The sequence below is a fragment of the Salmo trutta genome, chromosome 14, assembly GCF_901001165.1.
Source record: "Salmo trutta chromosome 14, fSalTru1.1, whole genome shotgun sequence".
NCBI lineage: Eukaryota > Metazoa > Chordata > Actinopteri > Salmoniformes > Salmonidae > Salmo > Salmo trutta.
Window position 1 is genome coordinate 2,306,804 of NC_042970.1, and position 18,987 is coordinate 2,325,790.

Consider the following 18,987-nt stretch of genomic DNA (forward strand, 5'->3'; position numbering starts at 1 on the left):
GCCTACACACAATACCCCATAATGTCAAAGTGAAATTATGTTTTCAGACATTTTTACAAATTAATAAAAAAAGGAAAAGCTGAAATGTCTTCAGTAATTATTCAGACCCTTTGTTATGGCAAACCTAAATAGGTTCAGGAGTAAAACATGGCTTAACAAGTCACATAATAAGTTACATGGACTCACTCTGTGTGCAATAATGTTGATTTTTGAATGACTACCTCATCTCTGTACCCCACACATACAAATAATGTAAGGTCCTTCAGTCGAGCAGTGAATTTCAAACACAGATTCAACCACAAAGACCAGGTAGGCTTTGTTATATTATTATGTGTGTGATCATTTATGTTGGTAAAACAACCCAAAATAATAAAGTTGTTTTTGAAGTTCTTTCCAATGTTTTAAGGGTTTATGAAAAGTGTATGTCCATCCTGACTTTTACATGAGTCCTTTGTATTGGTGTAGACTTGACAGATGAGACGGACTCATTCCCTTCCAAACAAAAAGGAGAAATCAATATTTTCTCTGGTAGGCACATCCTACCTGGAACCCCTGTCAAAACTGTTACATCAAAAACAATAACCTCTAGTCAAAACCATTACTGTGTGTGTGTGTGTGTGTGTGTGTGTGTGTGTGTGTGTGTGTGTGTGTGTGTGTGTGTGTGTACACAGATGCAGTCAGCGCAGCACGCCACACTCGTCTGGTTCAAAATCACGTGGGGAAAAATATTTGACTGCATTAAACTGACATGATAAATGTCATGCTTCCTCATCATCACCTGGGAAATGTCAAAGTTTTGTCTCTTCTATGCTGTCAGAACATCTGTATGGCCAGGGAATACAGTTCAGTGTATTGTAGAGTACAGCAAAACTCAGTTGGTTTTGAAGAGAAGAGGAGACGAGGGGAAGGGAATCCTGGTGTGCTATATATATCTCTGTAGTTGTCAGCTGAAATACTGCGGCACACAGCCCTAATCAAGGTGTCCTCTTATGTCACAGCACCGCTGCTCTCCTCCACTCGCTGAAAAGGAGGGAGGGGAGTGGGGGAAGGAGGCAGGTAGGCAGATTGTATTTTCTCCCTGATTGACTCTCCTATTTCCTGTTTTGTTGTGGAATCTTGCTGTTACCGCGGTGATCTGCATCTCTACCCTCATTAATACCAGAGGTGTCCTCTCCTCTGGCTGTGTCTCATTAATACCAGAGGTGTCCTCTCCTCTGGCTGTGTCTCATTAATACCAGAGGTGTCCTCTCCTCTGGCTGTGTCTCATTAATACCAGAGGTGTCCTCTCCTCTGGCTGTGTCTCAGTAATACCAGAGGTGTCCTCTCCTCTGGCTGTGTCTCAGTAATACCAGAGGTGTCCTCTCCTCTGGCTGTGTCTCAGTAATACCAGAGGTGTCCTCTCCTCTGGCTGTGTCTCATTAATACCAGAGGTGTCCTCTCCTCTGGCTGTGTCTCATTAATACCAGAGGTGTCCTCTCCTCTGGCTGTGTCTCATTAATACCAGAGGTGTCCTCTCCTCTGGCTGTGTCTCAGTAATACCAAAGGTATTAGTAATACCTCTGGCCAGTAGTCTGGTACTGGTAGTAGTAGTAGTAGTCTGGTACTGGTAGTAGTCTGGTAGTAGTAGTAGTCTGGTACTGGTAGTAGTAGTAGTCTGGTACTGGTAGTAGTCTGGTAGTAGTAGTAGTCTGGTACTGGTAGTAGTAGTAGTCTGGTACTGGTAGCAGTAGTAGTCTGGTAGTAGTAGTAGTAGTCTGGTACTGGTGGTAGTAGTAGTAGTAGTAGTAGTAGTAGTAGTAGTAGTAGTCTGGTACTGGTAGTAGTAGTCTGGTACTGGTAGTAGTAGTAGTCTGGTACTGGTAGTAGTAGTAGTCTGGTACTGGTAGTAGTAGTAGTAGTCGGGTAGTAGTAGTAGTGGTAGTAGTAGTAGTCTGGTACTGGTAGTAGTAGTAGTCTGGTACTGGTAGTAGTCTGTTACTGGTAGTAGTAGTAGTAGTCTGGTAGTAGTAGTAGTCTGGTACTGGTAGTAGTAGTAGTAGTAGTCTGGTACTGGTAGTAGTAGTAGTAGTCTGGTACTGGTAGTAGTAGTAGTCTGGTACTGGTAGTAGTAGTAGTCTGGTACTAGTAGTAGTAGTAGTAGTAGTAGTCTGGTACTGGTAGTAGTAGTAGTCTAGTAGTAGTAGTAGTAGTAGTAGTCTGGTACTGGTAGTAGTAGTAGTCTGGTACTGGTAGTAGTCTGGTACTGGTAGTAGTAGTAGTCTGGTAGTAGTAGTAGTAGTCTGGTACTAGTAGTAGTAGTAGTAATCTGGTACTAGTAGTAGTCTGGTACTAGTAGTAGTAGTAGTCTGGTAGTAGTAGTAGTAGTAGTAATCTGGTACTAGTAGTAGTCTGGTACTAGTAGTAGTAGTAGTCTGGTACTAGTAGTAGTAGTAGTCTGGTACTGGTAGTAGTAGTAGTCTGGTACTAGTAGTAGTAGTAGTCTGGTACTGGTAGTAGTCTGGTACTAGTAGTAGTAGTAGTCTGGTACTAGTAGTAGTCTGGTACTGGTAGTAGTAGTAGTAGTCTAGTACTGGTAGTAGTAGTAGTAGTCTGGTACTGGTAGTAGTCTGGTACTGGTAGTAGTAGTAGTAGTAGTAGTCTGGTACTGGTAGTAGCCTGGTACTGGTAGTAGTAGTAGTCTGGTACTGGTAGTAGTAGTAGTCTGGTACTGGTAGTAGTAGTAGTCGGGTAGTGGTAGTAGTAGTAGTAGGGTAGTAGTGGTAGTAGTAGTAGTAGTGATAGTAGTCTGGTAGTCTGGTAGTAGTAGTAGTCTGGTACTGGTAGTAGTAGTAGTAGTAGTAGTAGTAGTAGTAGTCTGGTAGTAGTAGTAGTCTGGTACTGGTGGTAGTAGTAGTAGTAGTAGTAGTCTGGTACTGGTAGTAGTAGTAGTAGTAGTCTGGTACTGGTAGTAGTAGTAGTAGTAGTAGTAGTCTGGTACTGGTAGTAGTAGTAGTAGTAGTCTGGTAGTAGTAGTAGTCTGGTACTGGTGGTAGTAGTAGTAGTCTGGTACTGGTAGTAGTAGTAGTAGTAGTCTGGTACTGGTAGTAGTCTGGTACTGGTAGTAGTAGTAGTCTGGTACTGGTGGTAGTAGTAGTAGTCTGGTACTGGTGGTAGTAGTAGTAGTCTGGTACTGGTAGTAGTAGTAGTAGTAGTCTGGTACTGGTAGTAGTCTGGTACTGGTAGTAGTAGTAGTCTGGTAGTAGTAGTAGTCTGGTACTGGTAGTAGTAGTAGTCTGGTTCTGGTAGTAGTAGTAGTCTGGTACTGGTAGCATAAAGTGTGTTAAGGTTTGTTAGGGTGAGGGTTAGTTAGGGTGAGGGTTCGAGTTAGTTAGGGTGAAGGTTTGGGTTTGTTAGGGTTAGATAGGATGAGGGGTAGTATTAGTTAGGGTGTATGGGGATGAGGTAGATTGGATGGGCTATTTACAGATGATCTATGTACAGGTGCAGTGATCTGTGAGCTGCTCTGACAGCTGGTGCTTAAAGCTGGTCAGGGAGGTAAGAGTCTCCAGCTTTAGTGATTTTTGCAGTTCGTTCCAGTCATTGGCAGGAGAGAACTGGAAGGAAAGGCGGCCAAAGGTGGAATTGGCTTTGGGGATGAACCGTGAGATATACCTGCTGGAGCGCGTGCTACGTGTGGGTGCTGCTATGGTGATAGTGAGCTGAGAGAAGGCGGGACTTTACCTAGCAGAGACTTGTAGATGACCTGGAGCCAGTGGGTTTGGCGACGATTATGAAGCGAGGGCCAGCCAACGAGATCATACAGGTCGCAATGGTGGGTAGTATATGGGGCTTTGGTGACAAAATGGATGGCACTGTGATAGACTGCATCCAATTTGTTGAGTAGAGTGTTGGAGGCTATTTTGTAAATGGCATCACCGAAGTCGAGGATAGGTAGGATGGTCAGTTTTACGAGGGTATGTTTGGCAGCATGAGTTAAGGATGCTTTGTTGCGAAATAGGAAGCGAATTCTAGATTTAATTTTGGATTGGAGATGGTTAATGTGGGTCTGGAAGGAGAGTTTACAGTCAGGCCAGACACCTAGGTATTTGTAGTTGTCCACATATTCTAAGTCAGATCCGTCCAGAGTAGTGATGCTGGACGGGCGGGCAGGTGCGGGCAGCGATCGGTTGAAGAGCATGCATTTAGTTTTACTTGCATTTAATAGCAGTTGGAGGCCACGGAAGGAGAGATGTATGGCATTGAAGCTCATCTGGAGGTTAGTTAATAAACACAGTGTCCAAAGAAGGGCCCGAGGTATACAGAATGTTGTTGTCTGCGTAGAGGTGGATCAAAGAATCACCAGTAGCGAGAGCGACATCATTGATATATACAGAGAAGAGAGTCGGCCCGAGAATTGAACCCTGTGGCACCCCCATAGAGATTGCCAGAGGTCTGGACAACAGGCCCTCCGATTTGACATACTGAACTCTATCAGAGAAGTAGTCGGTGAACCAGGCGAGGCAATCATTTGAGAAACCAAGGCTGTTGAGTCTGCCAATAAGAATGTGGTGATTGAGAGAGTCGAAAGCCTTGGCCAGGTCGATGAATACGGCAGCACAGTAATGTCTCTTATCGATGGCGGTTATGATATCGTTTAGGACCTTGAGTATGGCTGAGGTGCACCCATGACCAGCTCGGAAACCAGATTGCATAGCGGAGAAGGTATGGTGGGATTCAAAATGGTCGGTAATCTGTTTGTTATTAACTTGGCTTTTGAAGACCTTAGAAAGGCAGGGTAGAATAGATATAGCTCTGTAGCAGTTTGGGTCTAGAGTGTCTCCCCCTTTGAAGAAGGGGATGACCGCGGCAGTTTCCAATCTTTGGGGATCTCAGACATTACGAAAGAGAGGTTGAACAGGCTTGTAATAGGGGTTGCAACATTTTCGGAAGATCATTTTAGAAAGAGAGGGTCCAGATTGTCTAGCCCGGCTGATTTGTAGGGGTCCAGATTTTGCAGCTCTTTCAGAAAATCAGCTATCTGGATTTGGGTGAAGGAGAAATGGGGGAGGTTTGGGCGAGTTGCTGTGGGGAGTGCAGGGCTGTTGACCGGGGTAGGGGTAGCCAGGTGGAAAGCATGGCCAGCTGTAGAAAAATGCTTATTGAAATTCTCAATTATAATGGATTTATCAGTGGTAACAGTTTTTCCTATCCTCAGTGCAGTGGGCAGCTGGGAGGAGGTGCTCTTATTCTCCATGGACTTTACAGTGCACCAGAATTTTTTTGAGTTTGTGCTACAGGATGCAAATTTCTGCTTGAAAAAGCTAGCCTTAGCTTTCCTAACTGCCTGTGTATATTTGTTCCTAACTTCCCTGAAAAGTTGCATATCACGGGGGCTATTCGATGCTAATGCAGAACGCCACAGGATGTTTTTGTGCTGGTCAAGGGCAGTCAGGTCTGGAGAGAACCAAGGGCTATATCTGTTCCTGGTTCTACATTTTTTGAATGGGGCATGTTTATTTAAAACCTCTTAGTGACCCCTTAACTGGCGGATCCAGGTAGCGGGATCGATTTGACAACAGCCAGTGAAAAATCAGAGCACCAAATTCTAAACAGCAAAAATCGTATAATTTAAATTTCTCACACATACAAGTATTAGACACCATTTTAAAGATAAGATTCTTCTTAATCTAACCACATTGTCCGATTTCAAGAAGGCTTTACGGCGAAAGCAAAACATTAGATTATGTTAGCACACCACCTAAACAAGAAATGCCACACAGCCATTTTCCTAGCAAGGAGAGATGTCACAAAAAAACAGAAATACAGCTAAAATTAAGCGCTAACCTTTGATGATCTTCATCAGATGGCACTCCCAGGACTCAATGTTACACAATACATGTATGTTTTGCTCGATAAAGTTCATATTTATATCCAAAAACCCCATTTTACATTGGCGCGTAATGTTCAGAAATGTTTTCCCTCCAACCTTCCAGTGAATGAGCACAATGAGCACACATATTACAGAAATACTCATCATAAACTTTGATCAATATACAAGTGTTATGCACAGAATTATAGATACACTTCTCCTAAATGCAACCGCTTTGTCAGATTTCAAAAAAGGTTCACGGCGAAAGCACAATTTGCAATAATCTGAGTACAGCCCAGAAGACACCAACAACAAGCAAACAGAAACCCACCATCTTGGAGTCAATAAAACTAAGAAACTACATTATAAATATTCACTTATCTTTGATTATCTTCATCAGAATGCACTCCCACGAATCCCAGCTCCACAATAAATGTTCGATAAAGTTTATCTTTATGTCCAAATACATCCATTTTGTTCGCGCGTTAGGTTCACTATCCAAATCCACGCGCGTGCTTACTTAGTCCAGACATATGCATATCCTACCTCCTGGGCCCGAGTAGCAGGCAGTTTAATTTGGATACGTTTTTCATCCGGCCGTGAAAATACTGCCCCCTATCCCTAAGAGGTTTTAAGATGGTGAGGAAAGCACTTTTAAAGAATAACCAGGCATCCTCTACTGACGGGATGAGGTCAATATCCTTCCAGGATACCCGGGCCAGGTCGATTAGAAATGCCTGCTCGCTGAAGTGTTTTAGGGAGCGTTTGACAGTGATGAGGGGTGGTCGTTTGACCGCAGACCCATTATTGATGCAGGCAATGAGGCAGTGATCGCTGAGATCTTGGTTGAAAACAGCAGAGGTCTATTTGGAGGGTAAATTGGTTAGGATGATATCTATGAGGGTGCCCGTGTTTACGGATTTGGGGTTGTACCTGGTTGGTTCATTGATTAATGCTTCCGTACTTCTACACCTGCATTTCTTGCTGTTTGGGGTTTTAGGCTGGGTTTCTATACAGCACTTTGAGATATCAGCTGATGTAATCAGGGCTTTAAATACATTTGATTTGATCATTTGTGTCAGATTGAGGGCATCAAGCTTAGATTGTAGGATGGCCGGGGTGTTAAGCATGTCCCAGTTTAGGTCACCTAGCAGCACGAGCTCAGAAGATAGATGGGGGGGCAATCAATTCACATATGGTGTCCAGGGTACAGCTGGGGGCAGAGGGGCGCAACGGTGAGAGACATGTTTCTGGATAGGTGAATTTTTAAAAGTAGAAGCTCAAATTGTTTTGGTACAGACCTGGATAGTAAGATAGAACTCTGCAGGCTCTCTCTGCAGTAGATTGCAACACCACCCCCTTTGGCAGTTCTATCTTGTCGGAAAATGTTATAGTTAGGGATGGAAATTTCAGGGTTTTTGGTGGCCTTCCTAAGCCAGGATTCAGACACGGCTAGGACATCCGGGTTGGCAGAGTGTGCTAAAGCAGTGAATAAAACAAACTTAGGGAGGAGGCTTCTAATGTTAACATGCATGAAACCAAGGCTTTTACGGTTACAGAAGTCAACAAATGAGAGAACCTGGGGAGTAGGAGTGGAGCTAGGAACTGCAGGTCCTGGATTAACATCTACATCACCAGAGGGAACAGAGGAGAAGTAGGATAAGGGTACGGCTAAAGGCTATCAGGACTGGTCGTTTAGTGCGTTCAGAGCAGAAAGTAAAAGGAGCAGGTTTCTGGGCGTGAGAGAATACATTCAAGGCATAATGTACAGACAGAAGTATAGTAGGATGTGAGTACATTGGAGGTAAACCTAGGCATTGAGTAATGAAGAGAGAGATATTGTCTCTAGAGATGTTTAAACCAGGTGATGTCACCGCATATGTGGGAGGTGGAACAACATGGTTGGTTAAGGCATATTGAGCAGGGCTAGAGGCTCTACAGTGAAATAAGAAAATAATCACTAACCAGTACAGTAATGGACAAGGCATATTGATATTAGGGAGAGGCATGCGTAGCTGGGTGATCAATAGGGGTGCAGTGAGTGGTTGGGCTGGCTGGAGACGCGGCGATTCAGACAGCTAGCAGGCCGGGGCTAGCAAGCTGGCAGACCGGGGCTAGCAAGCTAGCACAAGGGCCTTAGAGGGACGTCTCGATGGAGGAAAGTCTGTTTTGGCCTCCGCGTGCGGCGACGTCGATAGACCAGTCGTGATGGATTAGTAGGTTTCCGAGTAGCAGAGGGGTCCAAGTCCAATTGGCAAAATAGGTATAAGAAATTGGCCCAAGAAATTGGCTGACGGATCTATACAGCTAACAGTCCAAAATGCTCTAGCCAGCTAGCAGCTAGCGGATGGGCATTCAGGGGTGGTTGCGATGTAGAGGCCAGTTGAGTACCCCCTCGAGCAGGTTACGTTGTAATCCAGTCGTGAAGGATTGGCGGGGTTCCGTGCCCCGTACCGGCAGTAGAAGGGATCCGGGTATTGTAGCCCAGGAGTGGCTGTTGGGCCTCTTCAGCTAGCCAGGAGAAAGGGCCTAGCATGTGCTAACTCCAGGCTAATTGGTGCTTGCTCTGGGACCGATGTTAGCCAGGACTCGGATAGCAGCTAGCTAGCTGCGAAGATCCAGGTGAAAATGTCCCGAGCTTGCGGTAGGAATCCGGGGATATGGAGAGAAAATAGGTCCGGTAGGCTCTGGTTTGAGTCGCGTTGTGCAAACTGGCGAGAGCTTTCCGGACTTCCCTGAAAAGTTGCATATCGCTGGGACTATTCGATGCTAAAGCAGTACACCACAGGATGTTTTTCTGCTGGTCAAGGGCGGTCAAGTCTGGATTGAACCAAGGGCTATATCTGTTCTTAGTTCTGCATTTTTTGAATGGGGCGTGCTTATTTAAGATGGTGAGGAAAGCACTTTTAAAGAGCAACCAGGCATCCTCTACTGTCGGAATGAGGTCAATATCCTTCCAGGATACCCGGGCCAGGTCAATTAGAAAGGCCTGCTCTCAGAAGTGTTTTAGGGTGGTCGTTTGACTGCGGACCCATTACGGAAGCAGGCAATGAGGCAGTGATCTCTGAAATCCTGGTTGAAGACAGCAGTGGTGTATTTAGAGGGCAAGTTAGTCAGGGTGATATCTATGAGGGTGCCCATGGTTATGGATTTAGGGTTGTACCTGGTAGGTTCCTTGATAATTTGTATGAGATTGAGGGCATCTATCTATCGGCAATGGGGAGAGACTTATTTCTGGAAAGGTGGATTTAAAAAAAAATAGAAGCTCGAATTGTTTGGGCACAGACCTGGATGGAATGACAGAACTCTGCAGACTATCTCCGCAGTAGTTTGCATCTCCGCCCCCTTTGGCAGTTCTATCTTGATGGAAAATGTTGTAGTTGGGGATGGAAATTTCAGGATTTTTGGTGGCCTTCCTAAACCAGGATTCAGACACGGCTAGGACGTCAGGGTTGGCGGAGTGTGCTAAAGCAGTGAATAAAACACATTTAGGGTGGAGGCTTCTAATGTTAACATGCATGAAACCAAGGCTTTTACGGTTACAGAAGTTAACATATGAGAGTGCCTGGGGAATAGGTGTAAAGCTGGGGGCCACAGGGCCCCGGTTAACCTCTACATCACCAGAGGAACAGAGGAGGGGTAGGATAAGGATACGGTTGAAGGCTTTAAGAACTGGTCGTCTACTACGTTGGGAACAGAATAAAAGGAGCAGATTTCTGGGCGTGGTAGAATAGTTTCAGGGCATAATGTACAGACAAGGGTATTGTAGGATGTGAGTACAGTGGAGGTAAACCTAGTCATTGAGTAACGATGAGAGAGATTACATCTCTGGAGACACCAGTTAAGCCAGGTGAGGTCTCCCCATGTGTGGGGGGTGGGACAAAAGAGCTATCTAAGGCATGTTGAGCTGGACTGGGGGCTCTACAGTGAAATAAAATAGTAATAACTATTCGAAACAGCAGAAGACAAGGCATATTGACATTAGAGAGAGGCATGTGTAGCCGAGTGATCATAGGGTCCAATGAGCAGCAATAGGTGAGTCAGGGAGCAGTTCGGTAGTTGCTACTATGCTAGGTGAGTGGGAGACAACGGCGTTCAGAAAGCTAGCGGGCCGGGGCTAGCAGATGGGTCTTCGGCGACATCGCAACGGAAAAGCCTGTTGAAACCACATTACGTCGGCAGACCAGTCACGATGGATTGGCGGGGCTCCGTTTCGGCAATAAAGGGTCCAGGCCAATTGGCAAAAGAGGTATTGTAGCCCACAAATTAGCGTGTATACCTCTTCGGCTAGCCGGGAGATGGGCCTAGCTCGAGGCTAGCTCAAGGCTAACTGGTGCTTGCTTCAACACGGGAGAGTAATCAGATATCTGGGCGCAGAACCATAAATACTCTTGTAAACCAAACCTAGTCTATTCTGGGACATCCTAGCCTCAACAGGCAGCCAGTTTAGTTCCTGAAAGCAGCTCCTGCCTATGTGAGTACGTGGACTCACCTTCAATACTACCCTGATCAGCGTATTCTGGGCTATCTGGAGCTTCCCCTTCATAAGTTTAGATAAGCCCCCAAACCAGGAAGTACTAGTGTTGTCATAAAGGCATTTTGGCTACGCTAGAGGGCAGTGACTTTCATGGAGTCCTTATCAAGCAGCATGGACTTTGCAGCCAAAAACAGTCCTGGCAGTAATCTTCCCTTGCACTTTAGTGGCCATTCTCACACCTCAAGGATGCATCCCAGGTAGCTAACAGAGGTTTTAGTAGTTAGCACCTCACCCCCTAACTCCACTCTGATTTCAGAGGATCTACTCAATTTAGGTCTGGATACAAATACTTGCCTCAGTTTACGTAAGTGCAGAGAGAGCTTTTTCCTAAGCCGTTTCCTAATGTTAGTAAGCTCTGTGAAAAGTATGCACTCCAACACAGTTTTAGTTTTGTGAGACACCAGAAGTGTAGAGTCATCCACATAAAGGAAAAGACGGCAAGAACAAGCATCTTTCATATGGTTAATATACAATAAAAACAGCAGAGGCCCAAGCACGCTGCCCTGCGGAACGCCACAACTCATTGGTTTTGCCTGAGACAGTGAACCATTAACCTCTACTACTTGCTCCCAACCTGATAAATAGGACTTTACCCAGCCTAGAGGGATACTGTTAGTGCCTCCAGTTTGGAGATTAGGAGGAGAGGAGAAGGGGGTAGGGGAGAGTGGAGGAGAGGAGAGGATAGGAGAAGAGAAGAGAGAAGAGGGGAGAGGAGAGGAAAAGAAGAGGGGAGAGATTAGGAGGAGAGGAGAGGGGGGTAGGGGAGAGTGGAGGATAGGAGAAGAGAGAAGAGGGGAGAGGAGAGGAGAGGAGAGGAGAAGAGAGTAGATGGGGTAGAGAAGAGGAGAGCAGAAGAAGAGGAGAGGGGGGAGAGGAGAGGAGAGGGGGAGAGGAGAGGAGAGGAGAGGGGGAGAGGAGGTAGGGGAGAGTGGAGGAGATGAGAGATTTGGAAGAGAGGAGAGGAGGAGAGGAGAAGAGAGGGGAGAGTGGAGGAGAGGAGAGGATAGGAGAAGAGAAGAGAGAAGAGGGGAGAGGAGAGGAAAAGAAGAGGGGAGAGATTAGGAGGAGAGGAGAGGAGAAGAGAGAAGAGGGGAGAGGAGAAGAGAAGAGAGGAGATGGGGTAGAGGAGAGCAGAAGAAGAGGAGAGGGGGGAGAGGAGAGGAGAGGAGAGGAGAGGAGAGGAGAGGAGAGGAGAGGAGAGGGGGAGAGGAGAGAGGAGAGGAGGTAGGGGAGAGTGGAGGAGATGAGAGATTAGGAAGAGAGGAGAGGAGGAGAGGAGAAGAGAAGAGAGGGGAGAGGAAAGGAAAAGAAGAGAGGAGAGATTAGGAGGAGAGGAGAAGAGAGGAGAGGAGAGGAGAAGAAGAGGGGGGAGAGGAGAGGAGGTAGGGAGAGTGGAGGAGATGAGAGATTAGGAAGAGAGGAGAGGAGGAGAGGAGAGATTAGGAGGAGAGGAGAGATTAGGAGGGGAGGAGAGGAGGGGTTTGTAGGCAGGGCCGCCATCTGAACTAACCCTGTAGATTATTTTACTGTATCAAGGTGGTGTCTGGGAATTGGAAATGTGTGTTAACTGGATAATTACACTGTTTTTATATTCATGTTAGACCGTGTTGTCCCAGTCAGATTTATATTCATGTTAGACCGTGTTGTCCCAGTCAGATTTATATTCATGTTAGACCGTGTTGTCCCAGTCAGATTTATATTCATGGTTTATATTCATGTGTGTGTGTGTGTGTGTGTGCGCGCAGTAGGGACCACCGACGTCTCGGTGGTCCCTACTGCGCACACACACACACACACACACACACATACACACACACACACACACACACACACACACACACACACACACACACACACACACACACACATCTCGGTGGTCCCTACCGTGCAGTGCCTAGGTCACAGCTGAGCCCTCAGAATGGCTGTTCTATTTCAGTTCTGTAACCCAGGTGTCCTGCTCCACCTCTCTCTGCCAGGGCTGGGCCAGGACATAGACTGGGCTTTATATAGACTGGCCTTTACATAGACTGGGCCGGGACATAGACTGGGCTTTATATAGACTGGCCTTTATATAGACTGGCCTTTATATAGACTGGCCTTTATATAGACTGGGCCGGGACATAGACTGGGCTTTATATAGACTGGCCTTTATATAGACTGGGCCAGGACATAGACTGGGCTTTATATAGACTGGCCTTTATATAGACTGGCCTTTATATAGACTGGGCCAGGACATAGACTGGGCTTTATGTAGACTGGGCTTTATATAGACTGGCCTTTATATAGACTGGGCCGGGACATAGACTGGCCTTTATATAGACTGGGCTTTATATAGACTGGGCTTTATATAGACTGGGCTTTATATAGACTGGCCTTTATATAGACTGGGCTTTATATAGACTGGGCTTTATATAGACTGGGCTTTATATAGACTGGCCTTTATTTAGACTGGCCATTATATAGACTGGGCCGGGACATAGACTGGCCTTTATATAGACTGGGCTTTATATAGACTGGCCTTTATATAGACTGGGCTTTATATAGACTGGGCTTTATATAGACTGGGCTTTATATAGACTGTTCTTTATATAGACTGTCCTTTATATAGACTGGGCTTTATATAGACTGGGCTTTATATAGACTGGCCTTTATATAGACTGGGCTTTATATAGACTGTCCTTTATATAGACTGGGCTTTATATAGACTGGGCTTTATATAGACTGGGCTTTATATAGACTGGGCTTTATATAGACTGTTCTTTATATAGACTGTCCTTTATATAGACTGGGCTTTATATAGACTGGGCTTTATATAGACTGGCCTTTATATAGACTGGGCTTTATATAGACTGTCCTTTATATAGACTGGGCTTTATATAGACTGGGCTTTATATAGACTGGCCATTATATAGACTGGCCTTTATATAGACTGGGCTTTATATAGACTGGGCTTTATATAGACTGGGCTTTATATAGACTGTCCTTTATATAGACTGGGCTTTATATAGACTGGGCTTTATATAGACTGGCCATTATATAGACTGGCCTTTATATAGACTGGCCTTGCATCCCAAATGGTAGCGTATTACTTTAAAGTGCACTAGTTTTGACCAGGGCCCATAGGGGACAGGACCAGAACAGGACCAGGACCAGAACAGGGACAGGACCAGAACAGGGACAGGACCAGAACAGGGACAGGACCAGAACAGGACCAGAACAGGACCAGAACAGGACCAGGACCAGGACAGGACCAGGACAGGACCAGGACAGGGACAGGATCAGAACAGGACCAGGACAGGACCAGGACCAGGACAGGACCAGGACAGGACCAGGACAGGGACAGGACCAGGACAGGACCAGGACAGGGACAGGACCAGGACAGGACCAGAACAGGACCAGGACCAGAACAGGGACAGGACCAGAACAGGGACAGGACCAGAACAGGGACAGGACCAGAACAGGACCAGAACAGGACCAGAACAGGACCAGGACCAGGACAGGACCAGGACAGGACCAGGACAGGGACAGGATCAGAACAGGACCAGGACAGGACCAGGATCAGAACAGGACCAGGACAGGACCAGGACAGGGACAGGACCAGGACAGGACCAGGACAGGGACAGGACCAGGACAGGACCAGAACAGGACCAGGACAGGGACAGGACCAGGACAGGACCAGGACAGGGACAGGACCAGGACAGGACCAGAACAGGACCAGAACAGGACCAGGACCAGGACAGGACCAGGACAGGACCAGGACAGGGACAGGATCAGAACAGGACCAGGACAGGACCAGGACCAGGACAGGACCAGGACAGGACCAGGACAGGGACAGGACCAGGACAGGACCAGGACAGGGACAGGACCAGGACAGGACCAGAACAGAACCAGGACAGGACCAGAACAGGACCAGGACAGGGACAGGACCAGGACCAGAACAGGGACAGGACAGGACCAGGACAGGGACAGGACCAGGACCAGAACAGGGACAGAACAGGACCAGGACAGGACAGGGACAGGACAGGGACAGGACCAGGACTGGACCAGGACAGGACAGGGACAGGACAGGGACAGGGCCAGGACAGGACCAGGACAGGACCAGAACAGGGACAGGTCCAGAACAGGACCAGGACAGGACCAGAACAGGACCAGGACAGGACAGGGACAGAACCAGAACAGGGCCAGGACAGAACCAGAACAGGACCAGGACAGAACCAGGACAGGACCAGAACAGGACCAGGACAGGACAGGGACAGAACCAGAACAGGGCCAGGACAGAACCAGAACAGGACCAGGACAGGACCAGGACAGAACCAGAACAGGACCAGGACAGGACCAGGACAGGACCAGGACAGGACCAGAACAGGACCAGGACCAGTTAGAGTAGCATAGCTTTGTCTTGGTTCCGGAGAGGAGTGATGTGCAGTTTGTGAACGATTCATTATTTTATTGAACTCTTTTTATTGACTCAACATTCATGAGTCGTTTTATCAGAGTGATTCGTTCATTTTAGTCGTTCATTTGACCTGCTAGTGCTGTGCGGAGTGGCCACAATGAGTTGCAGGACTAATACTGGACTAATACAGGACTAAAACAGGGCTAATACAGGACTAATACAGGACTAATACAGAACTAATACAGGGCTAATACAGGACTAATACAGGACTAATACAGGGCTAGTACAGGACTAATACAGGACTAATACAGGGCTAATACAGGGCTAATACAGGACTAATACAGGGCTAATACAGGGCTAATACAGGGCTAATACAGGACTAATACAGGACTAATACAGGACTAATACAGGACTAATACAGGGCTAACACAGGACTAATACAGGACTAATACAGGACTAATACAGGACTAATACAGGGCTAATACAGGGCTAACACAGGACTAATACAGGACTAATACAGGGCTAACACAGGACTAATACAGGACTAATACAGGACTAATACAGGACTAATACAGGGCTAATACAGGGCTAATACAGGACTAATACAGGGCTAATGCAGGGCTAATACAGGACTAATACAGGACTAATACAGGGCTCAGCGGTTCCACAGACATGCTCTGACTTTCTGTCATACGCGCGTAGGAAGATAGATTATTAGCGTAGGAAAAAAAAGACAATTTTAGAGCTAATAAGTGATCGCATGGTGCAAGAAAGGATGCAATTAATTGATTATTGAATGGTTTGATACACACAGCCTTATCTCCTCCAACTTGAGAACGAATTGTTTGGTGGGCTGCGTTCGCGAACGACGTGCGTATCACCTTCACCGCAGTCAAACTATCCGCCAAGAGTTGTTCACAGTCTTGTCCGGATGCGGCCACAAATAGATGTCGTTTCAAATGTATCAAGAAATAACTTTATTGGTTTTGAGTATACTTAAGTATCAACAGTAAATGTAATTTCTAAAATATACTTAAGAATCAAATGTAAAAGTATAAATCATTTCAAGTTCCTTATATTAAGCAAATATGAGGGTATGATTTTCTTGTTTTTTAAATTTAGGAATAGCCAGGGGCACACTCCAACACTTAGACATCATTTACAAACGGACTCACTAAACAAACGTCTCTGTTTAGTGAGTCCTCCAGATCAGAGGCAGTAGGGATGACCAGGGATGTTCTCTGTTTAGTGAGTCCTCCAGATCAGAGGCAGTAGGGATGACCAGGGATGTTCTCTGTTTTGTGAGTCCTCCAGATCAGAGGCAGTAGGGATGACCAGGGATGTTCTCTGTTTAGTGAGTCCTCCAGATCAGAGGCAGTAGGGATGACCAGGGATGTTCTCTGTTTAGTGAGTCCACCAGATCAGAGGCAGTAGGGATGACCAGGGATGTTCTCTTGATAAGTGCGTGAATTGGACACTTTTTCTGTGCTGCTAAACATTCAAAATGTAATGAGTACTTTTGGTTGTCAAGGAAAATGTATAGAGTTAAACGTACATTATTTTCTTTAGAAATGTAAAGTAAAAGTTGTCAAAAAATATATAAATAGTAAAGTACAGATACAAAAAAACTACTTAAGTAGTACTTTGAAGTATTTTTGCCTAAGTACTTTACCTCAGTGCATCGGACAGCACGGCGTCAGTAGGCAGACAGAATAGTTAGAGAGGAGAGAGCCGACAGACACTAACTGAGCTCAGTTCTTCATCTCTACAGGATCATACACATTTATCATTTTACTTTCCAGTCCTTCCTGTTTTATCTTGCACTTAGGAAATATTTATTGAAGGGAAAAGAACGCTCTAAATCTGGACAAATATTCTCCAATCGGGACTTTGTGTTTTGTAGCGTGATAAAAACGTGCCATGCTTTCTACCCCGATGTGGAAGTTCAGTCCCAGAAGAGGGTTTCTAGACTCCAGATGGTACACTAGGAAGTGTAGATCCTGGAGCGGTTCTGCACGCCGACTCAGACATCTTGACTTCTGCTGCTGCTAGTAGAGACTGTCAGTCTGTCAGAGACTGTGACCTGACTGGAGGACCGGAGGGGAAACAGACAACAACAACATCATCATGGTTCAGAACGTGATTCTGGTGTTATTTCGCAGGCGGCTGAGCCAGAGACCCGCGATAGAGGATCTGGAGAGTCGGAACATCCTCAAACGTGAGTATTGGATCATGATACATAGTTTATAATCGATTAAAACAAGAAGATATAACAAATATGATCCTTTATATCGGATCATAGTTTATTATCAGTTTTTAATAAGTGAAACTGTCCGTCTGTATCGACTCTCCAGATGAGCCGGGTGGACTTCAACATGATTAAAAGTCTAAATTACTTCAGTGTTGAATTTATTGCCATGGTGATGAATACATGTTGCATGGAACTTCAACACATTATACTGCATTTGTTTCTTAAAAAAAATATATATATATTAAAACAACTTTCTTAGGGCCTACGATAAGGCAGGTAGCCTAGTGGTTAGAGCGTTGGACTAGTAACCGAAAGGTTGCAAGTTCAATCCCCAAGCTGACAAGGTCAAAACCTGTCGTTCTGCCCCTGAACAAGGCAGTTAACCCACTGTTCCCTGGTAGGCCGTCATTAAAAATAAGAATTTGTTCTTAACTGACTTGTCTAGTTAAATAAAGTCTAGTTTAATAAAGGTAAAACGAGATTGCATCATAGTGCTTGAGGCGTCACTAAAGACCCGGGTTCGATCCTGGGCTGTGTCGCAGCCGACCGAGACCATGAAGCGGGGTTGGGGAGGGTTTGGCCGGCGGGATGACCTTGTCCCATCGTGCTCTAGCAACGGGCGGGCGCAGTGCACACTGACACCGTCGTACAGTGTTTCCTCTGACACATTGGTGCCGCTGGCTTCCAGGTTAAGCGAGCAGTGTGTCAAGAAGCAGTACGGCTGGGTTGTGTTTCGGAGGACGCATGGCTCTCGACCTTCGTCTCTCCATACGGGAGTTGCAGGACAAGACTGTAACTACCAATTGGATATCAGGAAAAAGGGTGTAAAAATAATATACAGAACCAGTTAAAAGCACCTCCTCATTCCAGGGGTTTTCTTTATTTTTACTATTTTCTACATTGTAGAATAATAATAGTGAACTAACTCTAACCCTACTGTCTAATAAATATAGGATAAATCCTATTAGGCGTCAATCTGCCTGTCCATCTCACTGTTCTCTCACACACACACACACACACACACACACGCACACACACACACACACACACACACACACACACACACACACACACACACACACACACACACACACGCTCCCAAACATGTTTCGTCTCATGTTGAAAGGAGATAGACATTTGGCTCAATGTCAGGGTCCAGACGTCAGAACCGAGATCAGGGTCCAGTCGTCAGAACGGAGGTCAGGGTCCAGTCGTCAGAACGGAGGTCAGGGTCCAGACGTCAGGTCAATGTCAGGGTCCAGTCATCAGAACCGAGGTCAGGGTCCAGTCATCAGAACCGAGGTCAGGGTCCAGACGTCAGAACCGAGGTCAGGGTCCAGTCATCAGAACTGAGGTCAGGGTCCAGTCATCAGAACCGAGGTCAGGGTCCAATCATCAGAACCGAGGTCAGGGTCCAGACGTCAGAACCGAGGTCAGGGTCCAGTCATCAGAACCGAGGTCAGGGTCCAGACGTCAGAACGGAGGTCAGGGTCCAGACGTCAGGTCAATGTCAGGGTCCAGTCATCAGAACCGATGTCAGGGTCCAGTCGTCAGGTCAATGTCAGGGTCCAGTCATCAGAACCGATGTCAGGGTCCAGTCGTCAGGTCAATGTCAGGGTCCAGTCATCAGAACCGAGGTCAGGGTCCAGACGTCAGAACCGATGTCAGGGTCCAGACGTCAGGTCAATGTCAGGGTCCAGTCATCAGAACCGATGTCAGGGTCCAGTCGTCAGGTCAATGTCAGGGTCCAGTCATCAGAACCGATGTCAGGGTCCAGTCGTCAGGTCAATGTCAGGGTCCAGTCATCAGAACCGAGGTCAGGGTCCAGACGTCAGGTCAATGTCAGGGTCCAGTCATCAGAACTGAGGTCAGGGTCCAGTCATCAGAACCGAGGTCAGGGTCCAGTCATCAGGAACGAGTCAGGGTCAGGTCGTTCGTCAATGTCAGGGTCCAGT

At 46.3% G+C, this 18,987-nt stretch overlaps 1 protein-coding gene across 1 annotated transcript in view; it reads left to right on the forward strand.

Moving 5' to 3' along the window:
* Nucleotides 1-16,999, forward strand: part of LOC115207231 (phosphatase and actin regulator 3) — a gene marked incomplete at its 3' end in the record, with an annotated part of 71,165 nt that extends 54,166 nt beyond the window's left edge. The window contains 1 exon segment of the mRNA XM_029774206.1: nucleotides 16,944-16,999. Within this exon segment, the coding sequence (XP_029630066.1) occupies nucleotides 16,944-16,999 (56 nt within the window).
* Nucleotides 17,000-18,987: the final 1,988 nt, after the last annotated feature.